This window comes from Chrysochloris asiatica, unplaced genomic scaffold (assembly GCF_000296735.1).
Source record: "Chrysochloris asiatica unplaced genomic scaffold, ChrAsi1.0 scaffold00054, whole genome shotgun sequence".
Lineage (NCBI taxonomy): Eukaryota > Metazoa > Chordata > Mammalia > Afrosoricida > Chrysochloridae > Chrysochloris > Chrysochloris asiatica.
In genome coordinates this window covers 8058602-8080949 of record NW_006408572.1, presented here as the reverse complement: position 1 = coordinate 8080949, position 22348 = coordinate 8058602, and the positions used below count along the sequence as shown (strand labels likewise).

The 22348-nt window shown below is 48.0% G+C and overlaps 1 protein-coding gene across 5 annotated transcripts; it reads left to right on the top strand.

The window, feature by feature from the left end:
• Nucleotides 1-491: 491 nt before the first annotated feature.
• ARRB2 (arrestin, beta 2) lies at nucleotides 492-9116 on the top strand. Of its 5 annotated transcripts, none has more exons than XM_006863325.1 (15): nucleotides 492-738; nucleotides 3822-3852; nucleotides 4400-4460; nucleotides 4574-4618; nucleotides 4712-4908; nucleotides 5183-5242; nucleotides 5584-5651; nucleotides 5785-5920; nucleotides 6128-6212; nucleotides 6475-6547; nucleotides 6828-6965; nucleotides 7834-7917; nucleotides 8006-8088; nucleotides 8193-8247; nucleotides 8549-9116. In XM_006863325.1, the coding sequence occupies exons 1-15, from the start codon at nucleotides 716-718 to the stop codon at nucleotides 8640-8642; spliced, it is 1233 nt and encodes a 410-aa protein (XP_006863387.1). In that variant the 5' UTR covers nucleotides 492-715; the 3' UTR covers nucleotides 8643-9116. The 5 variants fall into 5 exon arrangements, with proteins under 5 accessions (XP_006863387.1, XP_006863390.1, XP_006863388.1 ...); XM_006863326.1 differs by having other exon boundaries at nucleotides 716-738; nucleotides 8161-8247; nucleotides 8549-8642; XM_006863324.1 differs by having other exon boundaries at nucleotides 716-738; nucleotides 8006-8092; nucleotides 8161-8247; nucleotides 8549-8642.
• The last annotated feature ends 13232 nt before the right edge of the window (nucleotides 9117-22348 follow it).

Below are 22348 nucleotides of genomic sequence, written 5' to 3'. Positions count from 1 at the left end.
CCAGCCCCACAGCCCCCATCTTCTTTCCCAAACCGTGTTTTGGCTCATTAGGCCATCCCAACATCCACTTCGCCCCATGTCCTCTAAGAAAGGAGCTTTGGTAGCGTAGAGTTTACGAATCGGGCTGCTAACCTTAAGGTCGACAGTTCGAAACTACCGGCTGTTCCGCGGGAGAAAGATGAGACTTTCTGCTCCCGTAAAGATTTACAGCCTCGGAAACCTTGTGCAAGCTCACCATGAGTTGGAACCGACTCTACGGTACTTCACAACAACAACAACCACCTCTAAGAACAGGCCTAGATGACGAGAGCCAGCCAATCAGGGGGCTCTAATCTCCAGGAAGGCGGGTACCTTCTTTAATGAATACCGAATCCGTTCATTACGGAATGTGGAGGGGCGGGGAGATGGGCGGGAAGAGCGAGGAGGGCGCGCGTCCGGGAGAGTTGGTTGGGAAGGGGAGGACGGGGCGAGGGCAGAGCCAATCACCGCTCGTGTCTGTGAGGAGAGGGCGGGCAGCTCCGCGGAGCGCGCAATCTGGGCTGACGCATCTGGCCTCGGTTCCCCAGGATTCGAGGGGGGGCCGGAGGGGAGGGAGGAAGAGGAGAAAGAGCGGAGGGTGCGCGTGCGCAGGGGTGCGGGGAGGAGCAGGGACCTGGCAGTAGGCGAGGAGGTTGCTAGCCAGCCGCGAACCCGGCGGGCGGCGGGCGCGCGCACCATGGGGGAGAAACCCGGGACCAGGTAAGGGAGGTGGGGCCACGCGGCGGGGCATGGGCGGCGGCTCGAGGCGGGTGCTGAGATGGTCCTCGGACAAGGGCACCGGAGAGAGAATCCATGGGGCCGGACGCCTGGGTCCCTAGGGGGCAGCCATCCGGGGCCGCACGCCTAGGTTCTGTAGGATAATGGGGGCGCATGCCCGGGCCCCTGCAGGAAGCCAGGGTTGAAGAGGACCAAGAAACTGGCATTTGGGTTCTTGCGGGGACATGGGTTCTCACCGGACACCTGGGTTCTCCAGTGCAGGCTGCTATGCAGGGGCAGAGGAAGGAGGAGCAGGTGGCCAGCCCTGAGGAAGGCTGGACGTTGAGAGGGGAGCTCCCCAAGACTCCTGCTGAGCCAATAGAAAGGCTCACATTCAGTAACCCAGTGGCAGTTGTGCTGTTCCCACCTGTCCCAAGGGTCCAGTGACTCCGCTTTCAAACTTCTGCCTTCCCTGGGTCGCTAGGAGCAACAGCTTCATCTTGAGGGAGCTGAGTGCATGGCGACCCACTCTGATTTTGGGCCCTACCCCTCAGCCCCCAAGTGGGGGTGGGCAATGTCTGCCCTGGCTTGGCATCGACTCCCCGGATGTTTTCTGTGCAATCGAGGCTCCTTCCTTCTACTGACACCCTGAGTTCTCTTTTTTGGTCTCTAGCAAAATGCACTTCCTGTTGTGACCCAACAGCCCCAAGGGGGCAGGAGGTAAATGCCTGAGTCCCTGGGGAACAGGAGCAAAAAAAGGTTGGATCCATATACCTCCACCTCCAGGACAGCAGGAATGAAGGCCTGGTCCTGAACTCTCACTTGTTATGCAAAATGTCATCTCAGCCTTACCACTCCTCACCCATGGAGTATGAGAACCCAGGTTTCTGAAGGTGGAGTCCCCCAGTAGAGGAGAGAGATGATCAGCGTGAGGGAGGACTGATGCCCTGGATAAGGGGTTAATCACCCCAGAGAAAGGGGAAGTCGCTGACTTGAGGGAGGCCCCCAGTTTCCGTTACGTGGTTCAGGGAAGGGGACGGATGGTCTAAAGGGGGGCTGCTGACTTAGCACAATTCCTCCCACCCCAGCAAATTCTGGGCCACAGGAAGTGGAGAGAATGGCAGGAAATGTGAGGGGTATCTGTTTCTACTGCCTCCACACACACACACACACACACACACACACACACACTGGGTACCTCCCTTGTCACCCTGTACCTCACCTCCTTGGTCAGTATGCACATACTGTGCCTCCCTAACCAGGCAGAACTGACTAGGTTAGGATCCAAAGAGCAGATGCCCTACAGCTTCTCCCAAACAATTGCTCCAGAGCTACACTTGTTGGCCATCTGGTTGTGGCCGTCCCAGCCCTCTGCCAGGGTTCGTAATGGGAGAAACTGGGACAAAAAGGGAAGCCAGAAGCACCTGAGGTCAGAGGGGAGGAAAAGCCTGAAAGGTACCCCTAACAGTCCCCAAGTTGGAAGAAGAGGTAGGATGCTCATTATAGTTGATACCACATCGATGCTTTCTTTGCCTGAGTGGTGGTACCTGGGACCTCCATACCTTTTTGCCACAGTCTTTGGACAGCTCAACCTTTTGGGAAAGAAAGGGAAAGTGAAGTTGTTATAGCAGAAACTGGGGCAATGGGGTTAGGGAAGGGATGGGCTAGTTGGCAGTTTCTGCTATCTCGCAGTCTTTCCCACAGAATGCTGATGAGGCTCAGTGGACTGACAGGACTAAGGTGGTAGGGCAAAGAACGGGCCGGGCCCATAAGTTCCAGAGCCACACTTCTCTACCCTCCCAGCAAGGAGGGGAGTCCAGGCTTACATTCTTTCAGCTACTGAGAAGCAAATCTCATTCATTTCAACAGACAATTCGTGTGGGTTATAGAGGCAGGATAGTACATTGTTAAGTGTTGTCCAGTCGGTTCTAACTCATCGTGATCCTGGATAGGGTTTCTGAGGAGCAGCTTTTGGGCATGAACTGCTGACCATGTGATTCACAGTCCAGTGCTGATCCTACAGCGCCACACCAGAAGTCCTAGTAATTAGTTTATTAAGAGCGTGGATTTGGAACCAGACTGCCTCACTTCATATCAGAGTTCTGCCATTTATACTCTGCGACCTTACGCAAAACCCTTGACTGTTCATGTATCGGTTTCCTTACCTGTAAAATAGGGACGATTAGGACCTCCATCATTGGGTTGTTAAGAGTAGTAAATGAGATAAGTACATGAAACAGTTGCAGCATTGCTGAGCACACTCTTCGCCCAATAAAAGTGAGCCATCATCATCGTCTTCATCTCATATGACTGGCCTGTGTTGGGGATACCCAAAAGAATAAGGCCCTTAGTGCTCACAGTGTATCTACTGAAAGCGAGACAAGGCCCAGTGAACTGCCCTCTGTTTTTGATAACATTGCAAGTAAACAAGGTGTGGCAGGAATCAAAAAGCAAGAGTGACCTGGGGTCTGGACTGGGTTGCTTCCCAAAGAGGTGACATCTGAGCTGGTTCTTGAACGACTAATAGGTTTTTAAGCTGCTGAGATCAGAAATGGAGACAGTTGGAGGTTAATGGAGTGGGGTCAGACTTGGGTAGTTCCTGTTTTAGAAGCCATTTTAAGGGCAAAGACCTGGGCCATTCTCTTCCAAGTTGAGGCTGTAGTTGGTGCTGGGACATCTGTCATTTCCCCTATGAGCAAGGGGAGACTAGGGAAGATAGAAAGTGGGTTAGATCTTAAACACGAGGGCTGGTGCAACCTGCCCATTAAAGTTCGCTGGGAAAACCTGGGTGGTTCCTGTGGCAACCAGTGGTCATTATCGTGTTTGGAGGGGAGGCTTGAGGATGAAACAAGGATAAGAGAAGGGGGATTTGCCATGGCAACCTGCTTCCAGTGGCTGCTGTGCTAGAAATATTAAGGAGTTGTGGTTGCCTTGCCTTCTGGGAATAATAGCAGGAGGGGGTAGGGCTGGGCATATAACCCTGGGCAGGAGTCCTGCTTCCTGGGCTGGGGAGGGAGAAAGCCCTGGCATGGGGGTCCCTGCTGAGTCTGAGGGAGGCAGTGGGGTTTCCCTTTCTGTTTTGTTAGGGTCTTCAAGAAGTCGAGCCCCAACTGCAAGGTGAGTCTCCCATATGCTTATGTTCTTGGCCCTCCCTGGGCCCTAACAAAGCCCATCCTGCCCCTAGATGTTCCCCAACCCCTGGCTCCCCACTTCCTGTGACAGCTAAGAGCTGACTTCCTTCTCTGCTTAGCCTAGGCTAGCTGCAGGGTTGAGTGGGGAGGGACCTGGGTCCCTAAACAAGACCAAAAGAGAGCCACTCAGGTGCCTGGGGCTAGATAAAGTTAACAACCTTCTATGCTGTGATATTATTGTAAAGCCCCTGAGATTCTTTAAGTGGCTGCCTAGGGCTGAGGCCTCCCTCAGGACCTATACACATCTGACTGGTGGGCAGAAGAATAAAAAGAAATTAGGGAGCAGCTAAGAAGCCTAAATGTTGTACAGTCTTGAAACCCCCATTCCCTATCCCACCCAAGCATAGAAAAACAGGAGAAAGTCCTTCCAGATATCCTAGCCCGGGAAAGCCCAGGACAGGACAGCCACTTGAGGGTTCTGTCATTTTGTTACCCTCCAACCCAACCTTCCCTCTGACCCTCTACACCCTCAGCTCACCGTGTACTTGGGCAAGCGGGACTTTGTAGATCACCTGGACAAAGTGGACCCTGTAGGTGAGTTTTCCCAGAAAAGTAGCAACTCATTCCCCAAAAAAGGAAGCCGTTAATGGGGTCAGGAATTGGGGGAGAAGCTCCAGCAGGAAGTGAGCTCATGTGTTCCTTTCTAGATGGTGTAGTGCTTGTGGACCCTGAGTACTTGAAGGACCGCAAAGGTACCAGCCCCAGATGCACGGAGGTGAAATGGGGTGGTTGCTCTAGACAGGTCAGGGGTTTCCTGACCTCCCCAACTTGCCCTCCCTTGCCAGTGTTTGTGACCCTCACCTGCGCCTTCCGCTATGGCCGCGAAGACCTGGATGTGCTGGGCTTGTCATTCCGCAAAGACCTGTTCATCGCCACCTACCAGGCCTTCCCCCCAATGCCCAACCCACCCCGGCCCCCCACCCGCCTGCAGGACCGGCTGCTGAGGAAACTGGGCCAGCATGCCCACCCCTTTTTTTTCACAGTGAGGATGCCTCCACCCTCCATGGGGCAAGGGGTCTGGGATGAGGCACCTGTCACAGGCAGATCTGGAAGTAGAGTGAGGCTATGGTCCTGTTATGACAGACAGAGGAGGCAGGGACCCCCATTCCACCTCCCTTTAACGCTCCTGGAAGCCCCTGCCTTGCAGCCTCCTCCTGGGACCCCTTCCTTCCTCCTTTTTCATCCCCAGGTTGAGATGGGGAGGAAAATTGGGGGCTTTCCAGGGGAACTGAAGTCTTCCCTCCCCTCTGCTACAGATACCCCAGAATTTGCCCTGTTCTGTCACACTGCAGCCAGGCCCAGAGGACACAGGGAAGGTAAGGGAGAAATGACTCTGAGCTGGCAGGGCAGACAGGGCCCAGCAGCAGCCTGGGAAGGTCAGGAGAGGGGCCGAGGACAGGGAGAAAGCCCTAGGGTGTTTGCTGTGGTCACTGCTCATATAAGACCCTGCTCCCTGTTCTCTTGGCCTGCATTTACCTGGATACAGCAGCTCACCAACCCTCTGCCAGGTACCAAGCCTCAGGGAGGCAGAGGAGGAATAAGGTTCAGTGGCAACCAGTGGCAAGAGTCCCTGACCAAGACGAGTGACGGGGGAGGGAGACAGGCAGTGGTGGTGTCTGAGCCTGTGTGAGACACGGCCTTTTCTTTCCCTCCCAAGGCCTGTGGGGTAGACTTTGAGATTCGAGCCTTCTGTGCCAAATCACTAGAAGAGAAAAGTCACAAGAGGTGAGGGAAGCTACCTCTTTTGTAATTTAACCATCCCTTTCCGCTTCTATGAGCCCTAGACCCTAAAGGAACTGGGAATAGGGATTTAGGTGTCTGAAGACCTGCAGCTCCCTCTCCTCACCCCCGCCCCCAGGAACTCTGTGCGACTGGTGATCCGAAAGGTGCAATTTGCCCCAGAGAAACCTGGCCCCCAGCCTTCAGCTGAAACCACACGCCACTTCCTCATGTCTGACCGGTCCCTGCACCTCGAGGCGTCCCTGGACAAGGAGGTGGGGCTTGAAAGGATGACTCAGGGGCCACAATGCACGCCAGACCCTGGGGGGAGGGGTGAAGCTATGTGTCAGGACAGCCTCTTGGATGGTGGCTGCCCTAGCTGGGTGTGGGGTCGCTGTGGCCGGATTCACTGTGTCTGCATTGGGGCACACTAGTAATTGAATCCGTGAAAGTAAACATTAACCGATCCCCTCCCCCGAAAGCTGTACTACCACGGAGAGCCCCTCAACGTCAATGTCCACGTCACCAACAACTCCACCAAGACTGTCAAGAAGATCAGAGTCTCTGGTAGGAAGTGAGGGTTGGAAGAAGGTCTTTGGGAGAACTGGCTCAGGCCAAGGACATGTTCCAGTGCCGGGGCGGGGGGAGACCCACCTGCATTTAAAGAATTTAGATTGTTCCACAATGACCTATGGGGCCCCAGAGTTTATGTCTACAGAGGGCTATACGTAGATGTAGAGGATGGTGTTGGGCTGGGGGGCCTGGGGCCGTGCCAGGTGGTCTGGAGGTGTGCTCCATCCAGAGTTGCTGTGATGCCCCCGCCCCACAGTGAGACAGTATGCCGACATCTGCCTCTTCAGCACTGCCCAGTACAAGTGTCCCGTGGCTCAAATTGAACAAGAGTGAGTACCAGAATAGAACTGGGTCTCAGTCTTGGGGGAGAAGACTTGGACCAGGGAGGATTTCTCCTGAACTATTGCCAATGAAAGGGACATCCTGTTCAGAATTAGGCTGCTAACAGCTATTCATTTTCTTGAGCAGGTTGAACCAAAAGCTATTCTCTTATAATGTGATCAAACGGGGCGGGACTAGTGGTGTGGGAGATACTGCTTGGTGGTGGTGGGCTGCCCCTTGCCCAGCCTGGCCGTCTTAAGTGTCTTGTTCTCTTGCCCCGATTCCCAGTGACCAAGTGTCCCCCAGTTCCACGTTCTGTAAGGTGTACACCATAACCCCTCTGCTCAGTGACAACCGAGAGAAGCGTGGCCTTGCTTTAGATGGGAAGCTCAAACACGAGGACACCAACCTGGCTTCAAGCACCATGTGAGGGGGGCTTTGGGGAGGTGGGGTAGATCCCCAGCAGCCCGAGAAACATTATTCATCCAGCAAAGGTGCCGGCTGTGCCTGTATACAGAATGTATCAGTGTATAGAAGAGACAAATCTCACTTCTAGTTGGGGGCAGTCAGACAAATCCCGTCACAGGAAATGTTACAGTTTGTTCAATGATCAGGGTTAATGAGAAAAAGCAGATCAGAGAAGGAAGGGAGCTACAAAGTGTATGTACAAAGGGACAGAGTGTGTTAACTTAAATACAGTGACTCTGGAAGGCCTGATGCAGAGATGAATTTGGAGTAAGGACCCAAAGGGAGTAAGCAGTGTGGATAGGCAGGAAAAGGTTTCCAGGAAGAGAAAACATCAGAGACCCAGAGCCGGACTGGGCCAGGTATGTGGGAGGAGCCATGAGGGACCAGCAGAGCCATTGCTGTTGTGTGGGTGGTAGGAGTGGCCCTAGGGGTCCACAGTCCACAGAGGGCTGGGCCTCTGTCCCAGTATTGCATGACCACACAGCAGGCCTGGAGGCCAGTGTGGTTAGAATGTACCACCAGGGGAGGTAGTGAGGTGAGAAGGCTAATGGAGAACAAGACAGCAGCCAGCTCTTTGGCCACTGTGGGAACTTCAGCTTTGGCTTTAACTGTGAGAGTGAGCAATGGGAAACCACAGGAGGGCTTTGAGTAGAGGAATGAGGCGGCAACTTTACCATGAGAGAACAGCACAGCCTATACAGCTAGAGCCCAGGGACTGGTGGGAGTTTGCAGTTCTCAGCACCTAGTGGAAGCCCCAAGGGTGAGACAGGGTATGGGGAGTGAGGGTGGGGAGGGCTCCTGGTCCAACTCTTCACCCGGATTACAGAGTGAAGGAGGGTGCCAACAAGGAGGTGCTGGGTATCCTGGTATCCTACAGGGTCAAGGTGAAGCTGGTGGTGTCTCGAGGCGGGTGAGTGTGTTGGGGGTCCGGGGAGGATGGCACGGGTTCTCTGGTGCTGCGCTGGTGTCCTCTTCATGCCAGCTCTCCACCTCCCCAGGGATGTCTCCGTGGAGCTGCCTTTTGTTCTTATGCACCCCAAGCCCCATGACCACATCATCAGCCATCCCAGGCCCCAGACAGGTAAGCATACTACCCACAAGTCCCCAAAGGGAAAGCCTGAGAGGGCCAGTAGGGAAATGCTGCCACTTCCAGCACCCACCCACCCCCGTCTCTTCTCCCCACAGCCGCTCCTGAAACAGATGTCCCTGTGGATACCAACCTCATTGAATTTGAAACCAAGTAAGAAACTCATCCCTCCCCCACCTTCCTCCCTGTCACCCACTTTGACAGATTCCTATAGCATTTGACTCTACCCGCTTGCTTCCTATTTTTGATCTTTAGTGGGGAGGGGTGGTTGAAGCATCAAATCCATCAAATCCAGGTGCCTTGGCCTTGTAAGGCCCCCGAATACTGCTCCTCCTCTGTCCCTTGCACATATCTCCAGTCCCATTGCTGTGTGAATACACCTGTCTTTGGGAGGGAAATAGGTCAAGAAAAGGGTCTGAAGCCCTTGTCTCTCCCCCTCTTTCTCATCACCAAGCTATGCCACAGACGATGACATCGTGTTTGAGGATTTTGCCCGGCTTCGGCTGAAGGGGATGAAGGATGAGGACTATGACGACCAATTCTGCTAGGAGGGGGACTGGCAGGAGGGAGTGGATGGTGCTGGGAGGAGAGGTAGGGGTAGGACCAAGGTTCCCACTCTTGTTGGGAATGGGGGCAGTTCCAGACCCAGACTATCTTCCCTTCCCCTCCATCCAGCAGCTTCCTCAGACAACCCCTTCCCTTCCTCTCCTCATCCTCCCAGATACGCACTGGACCATCTCCTGTTGAAAGTGGGCATTAATTTCTTGGCTATAGCTGTGCCTCCCCAACCTCCCAGTGGTGGCAAGCTATGTTTCTACTTACATATTTTGGAGGGGAAGATGCTAAAAAGGGGAGTGATAGTTGGGAAAGGGGAAAAAAAAAGAACCCCCACATTCCACCTCCCACCCATACCTGTCACTCCCTTGTCTCCCATTCCATTCAAGAGGAGACCATTTGGGGGGACAGGGCTATTTCTTTGTTTCTGAGCATAAAGAAGAAAATAAACCTTTTAATAGGCCTGAGTGTTTGTGGTTTCCATGTAGAGCTTAAAAAGTGTGTAGTGGCGCTGTTAAGTACCATTGAGTAGGTTCCAATTCAGAGCGACCCTGTGCAGGGTTTCCGAGGAGCAGCAACAGCTGGGTTTGAACTGCCAATTTTGTGGTTAGTAGTCCAATGCTTATCTTACAGTGCCATACCAGGACTCCTCATAGCAAATGGCAAATGAACTGCCAGCAGATGTTTATTGAGTGACTAGGTTGAACCTGTGTTCCAAGGTAACTATCAAAACTTGATTTGGTCAGCCCAAACCAAAGGGTACAGTTTGGTAAAGCCACAAAGTAAACATTCATTTTCAAGAGAAATAATAACCAGTTGCCCTGCAGACTAGATGCCCTTGGGATCTGGGCAGAGCAGGCTAGACACCCATAACCGAGGCACAACCTAGCTTTTAGTTCATTTCTACTGCTCCTCGTTGCTCAAGTGGTCCATCCCTCAGCTTGGTAGGGTCACACCTGCAGGCCTCAGAGAAGCCACACAGCATTCTGTGGATTCTAACACAAGCCAAAGCTTTAGGCAACCAAAGAGAGTCATGCTGCTGTGGCCCCAAATCCTAGGGATGGATGGCATCCTAGTGCTTTGTCTCTCACTGGTGTTCTTCAGATGCTGAGACTTGGCCAAAACCTCAGGCTAGACAGGAGAATGAGCAACACTCCGTGGACACAAATGAGCAACACTTCCATTGCCTACCCCTGCTCCCTTAGCCCAGCCTTGCTCTCTTTCTCTTAAGACTCATTTATTCATTCTGTGAACGTTTACTGAGACCCAAGAATGAGGGGACTTCCAAAAGTTTGTGTAAAATGGAATTTTTGAAGTCCCATTGAATGTGCAGGCATAGTCAAGGAAAGGACATGGCAGTGACCAAGACAAACCCAGGGGCTACGAGACTACATGACAGGAAACTGACCTAGGGTGGTGTTTAGGGGAGATTTCCTGGAGAAAGTGACCTTTATGCAGAGAACTGAGAGATAAAGAGTCAGGAGACCATGCTGGAGATGAGCATTTCCGGCAGTGGCAACATTGTGAAGGCAGGAAGGAACAAAGCTCATTTCAGGGACTGAAGATGGTCAGAAGGACTGGGGCAGAGACACTATGACTACCCACTGCCATCGGGTCAACTCCGGTACACAGGACCCGACAGGACAGAGGACAGCTGTAAATCATCATAGAAGCAGGGCAGCGGGTTGGTTCAAACCACTGACCTTTAGGTTAGCAGTCACGTGCTTTACCACTGTGTTACCAGGGTTCCTGGGGCTGACTCAGTGACCCTGTATGGAGTTTCCAAGGAGCAGTTGGTGGGGTTGAACCGCCAATCTTTCAGTCAGCAGTCCAGTGCTTATCCCACAGTGTCACACCAGGATTCCGGGGGCCAAGATAGCTAGGGGCACAGTAATTCCAGAAGTGGCTCGTGAGGCAGATGGAAGCAGTTCATACAGGCCTTCAGTCCATGTTATGACTCACAGGTTTGGTTGTTAAGTACAGTCGAGTCGGTTCTGACTCAGAGACCCTGTGTAGAGTTTCCGTGGAGTACCTGGTAGGTTTGAACTATCACCCTTGTGGTTCTAAGTCCAGTGCTGATCTACAGGACCACACCAGCAGTCTGCCCACAGACTTTGTTGTTAAGTGCTGTTGAGTCAGTTCCGATTCATAGCAAGCCTGTTTAGGGTTTCCGAGGAGCAGCTAGTGAGCTTGAATCGCCAAACTTGTGGTTCAGATTAACCTTGTGGTCTTACAGTGCCACACCAGGACTCCACCCACAGGCTTTTGGTAGCGTAGTGGTTACGAATCGGGCTGCGAACCACAAGGTCAGCAGTTCGAAACTACCAGCTGTTCCGTGGGAGAAAGATGAGGCTTTCTGCTCCTGTAAAGATTTACAGTCTCGCAAACCCTGGACAGGGTCACTAAGAGTCAGAACCAACTCCATGGCACATAATAACAACAACAAAATGACAATGACCTTGCTTAGCTGTGCATTCACCTGAGCAGCCTAGGTCCCAGTACTCACCCTGGAATGATCCTACATAGGAACTATCACCTCCTGGTGTGGCACTGTGCGCTAATGTGCTGGACTTCGAACCACAAGGTCAGTTTGAACCGCAAGGTTGGTGGTTCAAACTCACCAGCCGCTCCTTGGAAACCCCTGTACAGGGTCGCTCTGAGTTGAAACTGACTCGACAGCATTTAACAACAGCAACCTCCCCTCTGAAACCTTTACCTCCAACATCCTATGACTTCTATGATCCTGCTACTTGGTCTCTAAGCTCCTGGTCCATGGCTCTCAAACTCTTTCAAGTGAATCAAAATTCTCTGGGAAGCACAATAAAGATAGAGTCCCAGACACGGCCTTCTGAGATTCTGATTCAATAGGTCCCAAGAAGAATTCATGAATGTGAACCTGGACTTCTAATTAGCACTTGGGATGGTTTTAATGCAGGTAGTCCTGAGACTGCACACTTTTGAGGAACAATTTTTTTCTTTTATATTTTTAATGCGTTTAAGAAGGTAATACATACACATGGTTTAAGCAAATATCCAGGCAGTGTAAAACAGTAAACAAAGAACACATGGCTCTCTGCTACCCTTGATCCCTCATCTTTCATTTCTCCTTCCAGAGGCAACCACCCAGAATCAGTTTCTTGATGATCTTTACAGGGATATGGTTTATACTCAGTTGTACATGCACGCATATGTTGTTGTTAATTGCCACTAAGTTGATGCCAACTCATGGAACCCACTCTGTGCCAAGTACAACTGCTACGTAAGGTTTTCAAGACTGTGCCCTAACAGAAGGAGATAGCCTGGTCTTTCTTCCAAGACATCTCACAGTGGGTTCACTACCAACTTCTGCTTAGTATTTGAATGTGTATCCATTCACATACCCTCCTTTTATAAATACAGATGGTACACACTATGAACACAGATCGATACCTGACTTTTTTTTTCCTTAACAGTGTATCTAGGAGAGTATTCCTCATGCCTTAATACATTGTTGTTGTTATGTGCCGTAGAGTCGGTTCCGACTCATAGCGACCCTGCATAGGGTAAATCAAAAGTATTGGTATAAATTCATAGACACCTTTATTAAACACAAGCATCAAAATGGGAAGCAATTGTTCCTCAACATCTCCTCCATCTAGGTCTAGACACTTTTGAAAGCAATGTTTACATCTCTCCAATCCTTCTCTGGGGAATTTTGTGCTCTCCCAATGACACCACAGAGAAATGGAAGTTTTAGCATCCTTGAAGGATTCAAATAGTGCTCCTCTGAAATGTTCTTTTAGTTTTGGGAACAAAGTCTGAAGGGGACAGATCAGGGCTGGAGTGGGGATAGAGGAAGATGTCCCAATAAAATTCTCATAGGACAGACAGCCCTTGCCACCCTTGAAGACTCGGGTGCCTTTTCATGAAGGAAGGATTTCTCAGTGCAACTTTCCTAGACTTTTTCTCGTAAATGCAGATTTCCTTTTTTTTTTTTAATATTTTTCTTTTTTTATAATTTTGTACCAGTACTTTTTTACTTACCCTCATACATCTTGTGTACATGTGACATGTTTCTATAGTACAAATTCTTAAAGTAGAACTTCTAGGCCAAAAAGTCTGAAGATCTTTTTTGATCACTGCCAATCTGACAGGTGAAATATATTTTAATAGTTTTAATTTGCATTTCTTATTGAGTGAGGATAAACACGATTTGTTGTTGTTGTTGTCAGGTGCCATCGAGTCGGAACCGACTCATAGCGACCCCATGCACAGCAGAACGAAACAATGCTCGATCCTGGGCCAACCCCACCACCGCTGCCACCCCCGAGTCCATCAATGATGCCACCTGGCCGATCCATCTCGGTGGAGGTCTTCCTCTTTTTCTCTGACCCTCCACCCTACCCAGCATGACATCCTTCTCCAACGATTGTTTCCTCCGGACTACATGTCCAAAGTAGGAGAGACGAAGCTTAGCCATCCTGGCCTCCAAGGAGCACTCTGGCTGCACTTCTTCCAAAACAGATCTATTGGTTCTTTCGGCAGTCCATGGCACCCTCAGTATTCTCCTCCAACACCACAACTCAAAGGCATCAATTCTTCTACGATCCTCTTTATTCACTGTCCAGCTTCCACATCCATATGAGGCTATTGAAAACACAATGGCCTGGGTCAGGCGCACCTTAGTCCTCAAGCTGACATCTCTGCTCTTCAATACTTTAAAAAGTTCCTGTGCAGCAGATTTGCCCAGTGCAATACGTCGTCTGATCTCTTGACTGCTACTTCCGCGAGTGTTGATAGTTGATCCAAGAAGAATGAAGTCCTTGACAATTTCAATCCTTTCTCCATTGAAAACACGATTTATTGGGTTGCTATTCTGTTTTGTTTTTGAGTCCTGGTATGATGCTGTAGGATAAGCACTGGACTGCTAACCCCAAGGTCAGCGGTTAAAACCCACCAACCACTCCTCAAAAACCCTATACAGGGTCACCATTGAGTTAAAACCAACTTGATAACATTTTTTTTAAATTTTTAATGTATTCTAAGAGCTCTTTGTCAAGTATGTTGCAAGTATTTTTTCCAGCGTATCATTTATCGTGGAATTTGTTTCTAGTATTTTTTAATAGTGTAGATATTTTTTATTTCAACGTAGTCAGTTATTCCCTTTTATTCTTTAATCTCTTCTTGTTTTTTTGTTACAAAGCTCTTGACCCGTCTACTTTTTCACAATCTATGGCACTTCCTTTTCTTTCCAGCCAAAAGGTCAAGATCATCCTATCAACCACAATCTCATCAGCACACTCAACTTTTTTCACAGTCCAGGCAGTCCCCCACCCATGAACAAGTTTCCTTCTGAAGTCTGGCTTTGAGCCGATTTGTATATAAGTTAGCACAGTTAAGTACAGTTGGTGTTGGTTAGACAAATATCTGTCTTAGTATACAGTACACTTTCCTGTACTTAAAAATATTAAAACTTCAATAATTCAGAAATAATAATGTTTTGATGCAATTCACAAAGTAGCATCTGTTTGTAATTATGAACCATTCTAAGTACCTCGAATGTTTAATATATGTAATAAGCTTTACCGGGGCTGGTTCAGGTTGTAAGTCAGACATTCATAATGTAAGGTCTGCCTGTATTGTTGTTAAGTGCCATCAAGTCGGTTTTGATTCATAGAGACTCTGTATAGGGTTTCCAAGGAGCAGCTGGTGGGTTTGAACCGCTGACCTTGCGGTTAGAGATCCAGCTTGGTATAATTTTTTTTTAACACATCCTAGGTCCTGGTGTAGCACTGTAGGATAAGCACTGGACTGGTAACCAAAAGGATGGTGGTTCAAACTGCAAAGTCAGTGTTTCAAACCTACCAGCCGCTCCTCAGAAACCCTCTACAGGGTCACTATGAGTTGGAACCAACCTGACGGCGCTTATCAACCACAACGGATCCATATCCAGTACCTAGCACAGTGGTTGGCTCCTTTGTTCATTTCCATTGTGTTGGTTCCAACTCACAGTGACCCTGTAGAGGGTTTCTGACGTGCAGCTGGTGGGTTTGAAACACTGACTTTGCAGTTCAAACCAACCTTGAGGTCTAGTGCTTTATCCTGCAACATCACACCCTACAAATGTATGCTCTCTAGCCTTAACTGGACCCTCAGTACCCAATAACCCTATGTCTCCCTCCATGTGCCTGGTCACCTCTCCTCCGTTCTACTCACTAATTTTTACAAACTTTCCTCATTCTCACAGTGACTTCTTTTTTTTTTTTAGAGACTAGGCTATGAAAGATGAATTATTTCAATTTCCCACCTACTTACAAATACTACACCAATTCTCCCACATAACCCACATTAAACTAACTGCCTTCTCCAGGAAAGCTAATCCCTCCACCTGTGGATCTCTCCCCTCCCACCTCCTCCTCCTGAGACCTTGATTCATCAACCCCACCCCCACCCCCAACCTGTCTCTGTTGGTTCTTCCTCCATGGTATAAACCCACACACAAAAAAAGGAATGAAAAGTAAGGAGGGAGGCCGGCGGAAGCCAAAGCTAAGCCACTCTTCCACTCTAAACCTTCTTTCATAATAAAGTACGCTCACTCTCTAGTTCCTCGCTGGCTTTTCATTCTCTGGTTTAGTTTTTATTGTCAAAGTTCTAGTTTACAAATTTGAATAGTACTTCCAGGCCCACTGTACTAAAGATCAAAGCACCTCCCTCCCTTTCCTTCTCCTCGGAGGCAACTACTTCCACCTCTGTTAGATATTTCTTCTAGTGTCTGCCTCCATATCTCCAAAGCAACATGCTTATTTTGCTACGTCTTGATTTCTGTTTTAAGCGTCATTTACCAGCTTCCCACTACATAAGATCAACACTCAACTCTCTTTTCCCTCCCTACCCCACTATGGGACATTTTCCATACTGCCGCACACCCCTGTATTCCTAAGAGAATTATATTAATTTAGATTCTATCAATATTCAGTACATTACATTTTTATAACTGTGCAAATGTTAACCATAGCTGAGTCATGTGGTACATTACAATTACCTTTGTCTTCTTGTAAAATGAGTCCTGGTGTAGCACTGTGGGTTAATGCGCTGGACTGCAAGATCAGTTTGAACTGCAAGGTTGGCGGTTCAAGCTCACCAGCTGCTCCTCAGAAACCCTATATAGTGTTGCTGTGTCAGAGCTGACTTGACGGCACTTGAATGTAATTTGTTTCTCTGAATTTATCACTAGTTCAGCCCTATATTCTCCCAGTTCATTCACAACAAATCAAATGATCTATCTCTCTCACCTTCTTGAAGAAACCTCTTCCTCCTAACCCTTCTAATCTGCTCCATTCTGGAATGGATGTTCTCCTCATGTTGTCAATTTGAGATTTCCCTACATCATAAACCAGGTTCCTCTTTAGAGTTAAATCCAAAACCAGAAAGATGGGGATCCAAGAATAAAGGTCTTTAACCACTCTCATAACCATCTTCGTTATTTTGAATCTAACTCTCATTGTTGTTGTTGTTGTTGTCATGTGCCATCGAGTCGGAACCGACTCATAGCGACCCCATGCACAGCAGAACGAAACAATGTCCGATCCTGGGCCAACCTCACTACCGCTGCCACACTTGAGTCCATCAATGATGCCACCTGGCCAATCCATCTCGTTAGGGGTCTTCCTCTTTTTCTCTGACCCTCCACCTTACCCAGCATGACATCCTTCTCCAGCGACTGTTTCCTCCGGATGTCCAAAGTATGAGAGACAAAGCTTAGCCATCCTGGCCTCCAAGGAACACTTTGGCTGCACTTCTTCCAAAACAGATCTATTACTTCCTGAGAAATAGTGTATGGAAGAAAAATGTTGAGACCTTGTATATATGAAAACATCTTTATCCTACCTTTGTAACTGGTATTTTGGCTGTTGCAAAGACCCTGTTGTTAGCTGCCTGTCACATTGGCCCCCGACTCATGGTAACCCTATGTATTACACAGTAGAGCCGGTCCTTACAGTTGTTTTGGTCATAATCTTTACAGAAGCAGTTCATTGGGCCTTTCTTCCATGAACCACCAACCTGGGTGGGCTCAAACTACCAACCTTTTGGTTACCCATCAATTGCCAACCACTTGTGCTACCAAGGCTCCTTATTGTGAGACTCTAGCTGTCCCTGAAAATCTATCCTTCTATGATAAGAGAACAGTAGCTGGCCACACAGGTAAGGGCTGTACGTCACAGAACCTCCGAGTAGGGTGAGACCATGTGATTTCATTCTCTTCAATGGGATGTGAGCAGAAATGATATGGGCCACTGAGACCCAGGTGTGCCTCCTCCACATTTCCTCTTCCTCCTTCCTGCCAGCTGCAACCTGGCAGCATCCCAATTTTGACAATGCAGATAACAGCAATGCCCTAAAGCTGGGTTTCTCAAACGTTACTGTACACAAGAATCATCTGAGGATCTTAAAACACAGATTCTGATTCAGTAAGTCTGGGCCAGCACCTGAGAATCTGCATTTCTAATAAGCATTCAGGTAATGACTTCAGAGGAAAAAAAAAAAAAACCCCTAAAGGACGGCAAAGCTACACTGCTCTCCCTGGTCCCAGTTTGATTTGTGGAGCACTACACACATTGAACTAGTTTCTGAGCAAAAAAAAAATTCAATACTATTTTGTTGAGTCATTGCCTTTTCTGGTCTCTGTCACACCAGTTTAGGCTTCACCCTCATACAGTTGGGTAGAGAATTCTAGTTTGGAAATCACTTTCTCCAGTAATGGTGAAGGCATTGCTTTTACTCACTGACTTCCCGCATGAAGTGTTGCTCTGAAGAGACCCAGAGCCATTCTGATTGCAGTCCTCTGTACTTGCTGTTTGCTTTCTGAAAGGTCTTCTGAAAGCTTTTTAAAGACCTTTCACTTCCAGCCTAGTGTTCTAGTATTTCATGATCTCCCTTGGTGTGGACCTATTCCAATAAATTGGGCACTTGATAGGATCTTTTAATCTGGAAGCCCAAGTTCTTCCACTCTTGAAATATTCATGAATTATTTATGGTATTTCTTCCCCTTCATTTGCTTCGTTCTCTCCTTTTAGCATTTAAGCCTCCAGGTCTGATTCTCTGATATTCTATCTTTTACCTCATATATGCCATCTTTGTCTTTTGCATTAATTATTTGCTTAAGAATGTTTTCAATTGCTGTTCAAACCCTTCTCATTCCTGACCTCCAGGCTTTATTTTTCAACTGTGCGTTCTTTTATTCCATCCACTTTTATATTCTGATTGTTGTTAAGTGCCGTTGAGTTGAGTCAGTTCTGACTCATAGTGATCCTGTATAGGGTTTCCAAAGAGAGACTGGTGGGTTTGAACCATCACCTTGCAGTTCAAACAGACCTTATGGTCCAGTGCATATCCTACAGCGCCATACCCGGACTCCATCCCTTTTATACTATCTCTTATATTTGCCCTGGTGTGACGCTGTAGAACTGCAAAGTCAGCAGTTCAAACCCACCAACAGCTCTCAGGGTTGCTGAGTCGGAATCAACTCAAAGGCACACAACAAGAGCTTTAATAGATTTGCTTTTGTTCATTTTTAAAAAAAGTTTTAGACTATAGCGGTGCTGTGGGTTAATGCACCAGACTGCAAAGCCATTTGAACTGCAAGGTCAGTGGTTCAAGTTCACCAGCTGCTCCTCAGAAACCCTATACAGGGTCGCTATGGGTCGGAACCGACTCGATGGCACTTAACAACAACAACAACAATCTAAATAAAAACAACAGCAATAAAAACCCGTGGCAGCCAATGCCAACTCTTAGCTACCCTATAGAACAGAGTAGACTGCTTCAGAGAGTTCCCAGGGCTTTAATATTTACAGAAACAGACATCTTTCTCCTCAGTGACTGCTGGGTAGTTTTTCCCTGTTTATTTTGGTCTTGTCTCATAAGAAGGTTTCTTTGGAGATCTAGAAATCTTTTGCTATCTGTGAGGTGCCAAGTAGTTGACTCTATACACAGCTTGGACTTCTCCACTGTACGTTTCAGTATGGGCTGATCTGTTTTGTTGGAGAGCTCTTAATGTTAATATCCTTAGGTCTTGCCTCTAGTCAAATTTTCCAGAGAAAGTCTTCCAGTCTATCTGGAAAGCATAAACCTAGTTGCCAGAGTTCTTAAGACCATCACTCAGTATATAAACTTTCACTTAATCCCTGCGTTCAATACTACAGTGCAGTGAATTACTTAACATGGCTCTTCTAGTTATTGTCTTTGTAACTCCCACCAAATGTTGTTAACTGTTGTCAAATCGGTCCCGACTCATAGCGACCCTGTATAGGGTTTTTTCAAGAGTGGCTGATGGGTCTGAAACGCCGACCTTGTGGTTAGTAGTTCAATGCTAATCCTACAGCTCCACACCAGAACTCAGTGACTGGGTTTGTTGTTGTTGTTGTTGTTGAGTAACTGTTGTAGTTAAGTGCTGTCAAGTCAGTCCCGACCCTTAGCCACCCTGTATGGGGTTTCCAAGGAGTGACTAGGGCTATGAAAATATAAGATGTTTGTGGCCACCAAGGGGACTAAATAGCTTGCTAATAATGTAAATAAGATTCATGGCACTCTTTATGGGGACTGTTATTGCTGTGTGCCATTGAGTCGGTTCCAACTACTAGTGACCCTGTATAGGGTTTCCGAGGGTATAAATCTTTACAGAAACAGGAAGCTACATCTTTCTCCTGAAGAGTGGCTACTGGATTCAAACTGCTGAACTTGTGGTTAGCAGCCGAAAGCATAACCCATTACACCACCAGTACTCGTGGGGATGTTGTTGTTGTTGTTGTTGTTGTTGTTAAGTGCCGTCGAGTCGATTCTGACCCATAGCAACCCTGTATAGGGTTTCCGAGGAGCAGCTGGTGAGCTTGAGCCACCGACCTTGCAGTTCTGAAAATAAGGTGTATAGAATCATAATGTGGGGATTAGTCAGGTTTGCCATCTGCTCTGGTAGCATAGTGATTATGAGTCAGGCTACTAACCTCAAGGTCAGCAGTTTGAAACTACCAGCTCTTCCCCAGGAGAAAGATGAGGCTTTCTGCTCCCGTAGAGATTTACAGCCTCAGAAACCCTATGCAGGATTGCTATGAGTCATGGCACATAACCACCACCAGATTTAAAAGGAGCCCAGAGGCAGAGGCAGAAAGGGGATCTCACTACAATCAAGAAAAAAGACAGGAGGTGAACGTGTCCCTTGATCCAAGATGGCTTTACTAAACCTTCTCAATGTAGCAGACAGAAAGCTGTGGCAACAGAGACAATGCGAATCAGCTGCAGAAGCAGCAAAACCAGGATACTGATGAAACAAGAGCAGTGGATTTCCTGTACCACAGAGTGAGAAAACTGAGTACCTTCGGGCAGGCTGCTTACTGGTGGAGTGGAACATCTCTGGGAATTTACCAGGGAGCTAGGTTTGCCAACACCAGAGCTACAGCTGAGCACCTTTACGCCAAGGTTTACTGGAGGAGTGGGTTGCCTCCAGACACAAGCTAAAAGTGCTTTGCAGCAGGTGCCTGAGCAAGATAGAGGACAAAGGGCCACATGGCTGAAAGGTCAAGGACCAGAGAAGCGTGCCTGCAAACAGTGCTGGGAAGAAGCTGTCCTGATCAAAAAACTATCCTGAGGCATTTCTGATCCTGGATTGTAACCTGTTTATTGTTGTTGCTAAGTGCCGCTGAGTTGATTCCAACTCATATCCACCCTGTATAGGGTTTCTGAGGTTGTAAATCTTTTTTGCAGAAACAGAAAGCCTCATCTTTCTCCCACAGTGCGGCTGGTGGGCTTAAACCGCCGACCTTGTGGTTTGCAGTCCAGTAACTTTTACTTCCCTAATAAACACCATAATCATGAGTTCTGTGTGGCCTCTGCAACAAATAATCGAATCCAGCAGAGAAGTAGAGCGTCATGAGAGAAACAGTTGATGTCTGACTTACGCCTCAGGTGGATGATGCTGATGATTTTAATTCTCCTCCCCACTTGTCAAGTTAGAGAACGCCACATACTATACCCATGCCCTTGTTATAAATATGTCTGGAAAGAAAGGGTCCAATTGCCCCAAGCCAAAGACCTTCACTTTTCCACCTCCAACAAAGAAATGTCCAGTATTCTGATGAGTGAGAGTGAGTAGTTACATGATACACGGAGTCAAGGAGGAGATGTGGAGAAATAAATACCTTCAAATAATCCTAATTTAGTTCCTATTTTACAGTTCAAACTCACCAACCAGTAGCTCTGGGGGAGAAAGATGAGGCTTTCCATTCCTGTAAAGATTTACAGCCTCAGAAACCCTCGGTGGGGTTGCTATGAGTCAGAATAGACTCGATGGCAGTGAATTTGGGGTTACCCTAGATGTATGTGATACCATTAATTTGAGGATACATTAGGTTTTGATAGGCTTTTGTCAGAGCCAACTAAGTAAACACTCCACTGTTAAATCAGTTAACGACTTATCTACTTTCCAACTTCTAGTTTAAGTTTTGCTGTTAGTACCTCTCCATTTCTAAAATCTCTCCATTGCCATTTTATTAGGATTTAGAGAGAAGTTAATGCTAGTTCCATCGCGTTTGACTAGAAAGTCTCAGTTGATATGTCAACCCTCCCTGTGCAAACTGGGTTTATTCTTGACCATCTTCTATAGCTGATCTTTCCAAAAAATCAAATCTGGTCACAACACACTTCTAACATATTTCAAAGGTTCTTAAATGCCTTCAGAAAATAACCCAAATTACTTAGCTTGCAACTCTTTTCGCCCTTCAGACTCAACATTATCCCACCTAACAACCAACATACCTCATTCACTCTAGTCAAACAGAACCTCTAGCTGTACCCCAAAGGAATGACCTAGGCCCCTTCACAGCACCATGGTCCGGTGTATGCTGTTTCCCTTGTCCATTCCAATGTTTTATCCCTTGGCTAGTCCATTAAGATTCGGTTCAAGCAGCACGTTGTCTGAGAAACCATTTTCTGAGCAGTTATGGGCCCTTTCTTTATTCACCGCATCTATCCCACTGGTCACGTGAGAGTCTATTTCCTTCAACTTTCTATCCTCAGAGCCCATCCCTTAATACGCAGGCAGAAAATGTAAAGGAAGAAGGCTGGAGAGAGCCAATTCCAGAATATATTGATAATCTGTTTCAGTTGGGTTCATGGTCACGGGAAAGCAATAGGGAAAATAATTTAACACTTTCCCCGGTCCTCTGGTAGTGTAGTAGTTATGAGTTGAGCTGCTAACCTCAAGGTCAGCAGTTTGAAACGACCAGCTGTTCCGTGAGAGAAAGATGAGGCTTTCTGCTCCTGTAAAGATTTACAGCCTCAGAAACCCTATGCAGGGTCGCTATGAGTCAGAACTGACTCCACAACACACCATCACCACCATGGCGGGGTGAGCAGACAGAGGAATGAATGATTGTCCAGTCTGGAGGAATGATCCAAAGGTACAATCATCATCTAGTATTTGTTGTTAAGGGCCATCGAGTTGGTTCGGACTCATAGTCACCCTAAAGGGTTCCAAGTAGCAGCTGGTGGGTTTGAAGCAGCTGGTGGGTTTGAGATTCAAACTGAACTTGTGATCCACTGTCTATCCTACAACGCCACACCAGGGCTCCATCTAGTACTTGTTGTTGTTGTCAGGTGCCATCGAGTCGGAACCGACTCATAGCAACTCCATGCACAGCAGAACGAAACAATGTTCGATCCTGGGCCA

Coding starts and splice junctions, on each gene's coding strand:
- ARRB2 (XM_006863324.1), top strand. CDS start 716: ATGGGGGAGAAACCCGGGACCAG. Junction 739..3,821: donor GGGGAGAAACCCGGGACCAG/GTAAGGGAGGTG, acceptor CTGTTTTGTTAG/GGTCTTCAAGAAGTCGAGCC. Junction 8,093..8,160: donor CCCAGGCCCCAGACAGGTAA/GCATACTACCCA, acceptor TGCCACTTCCAG/CACCCACCCACCCCCGTCTC.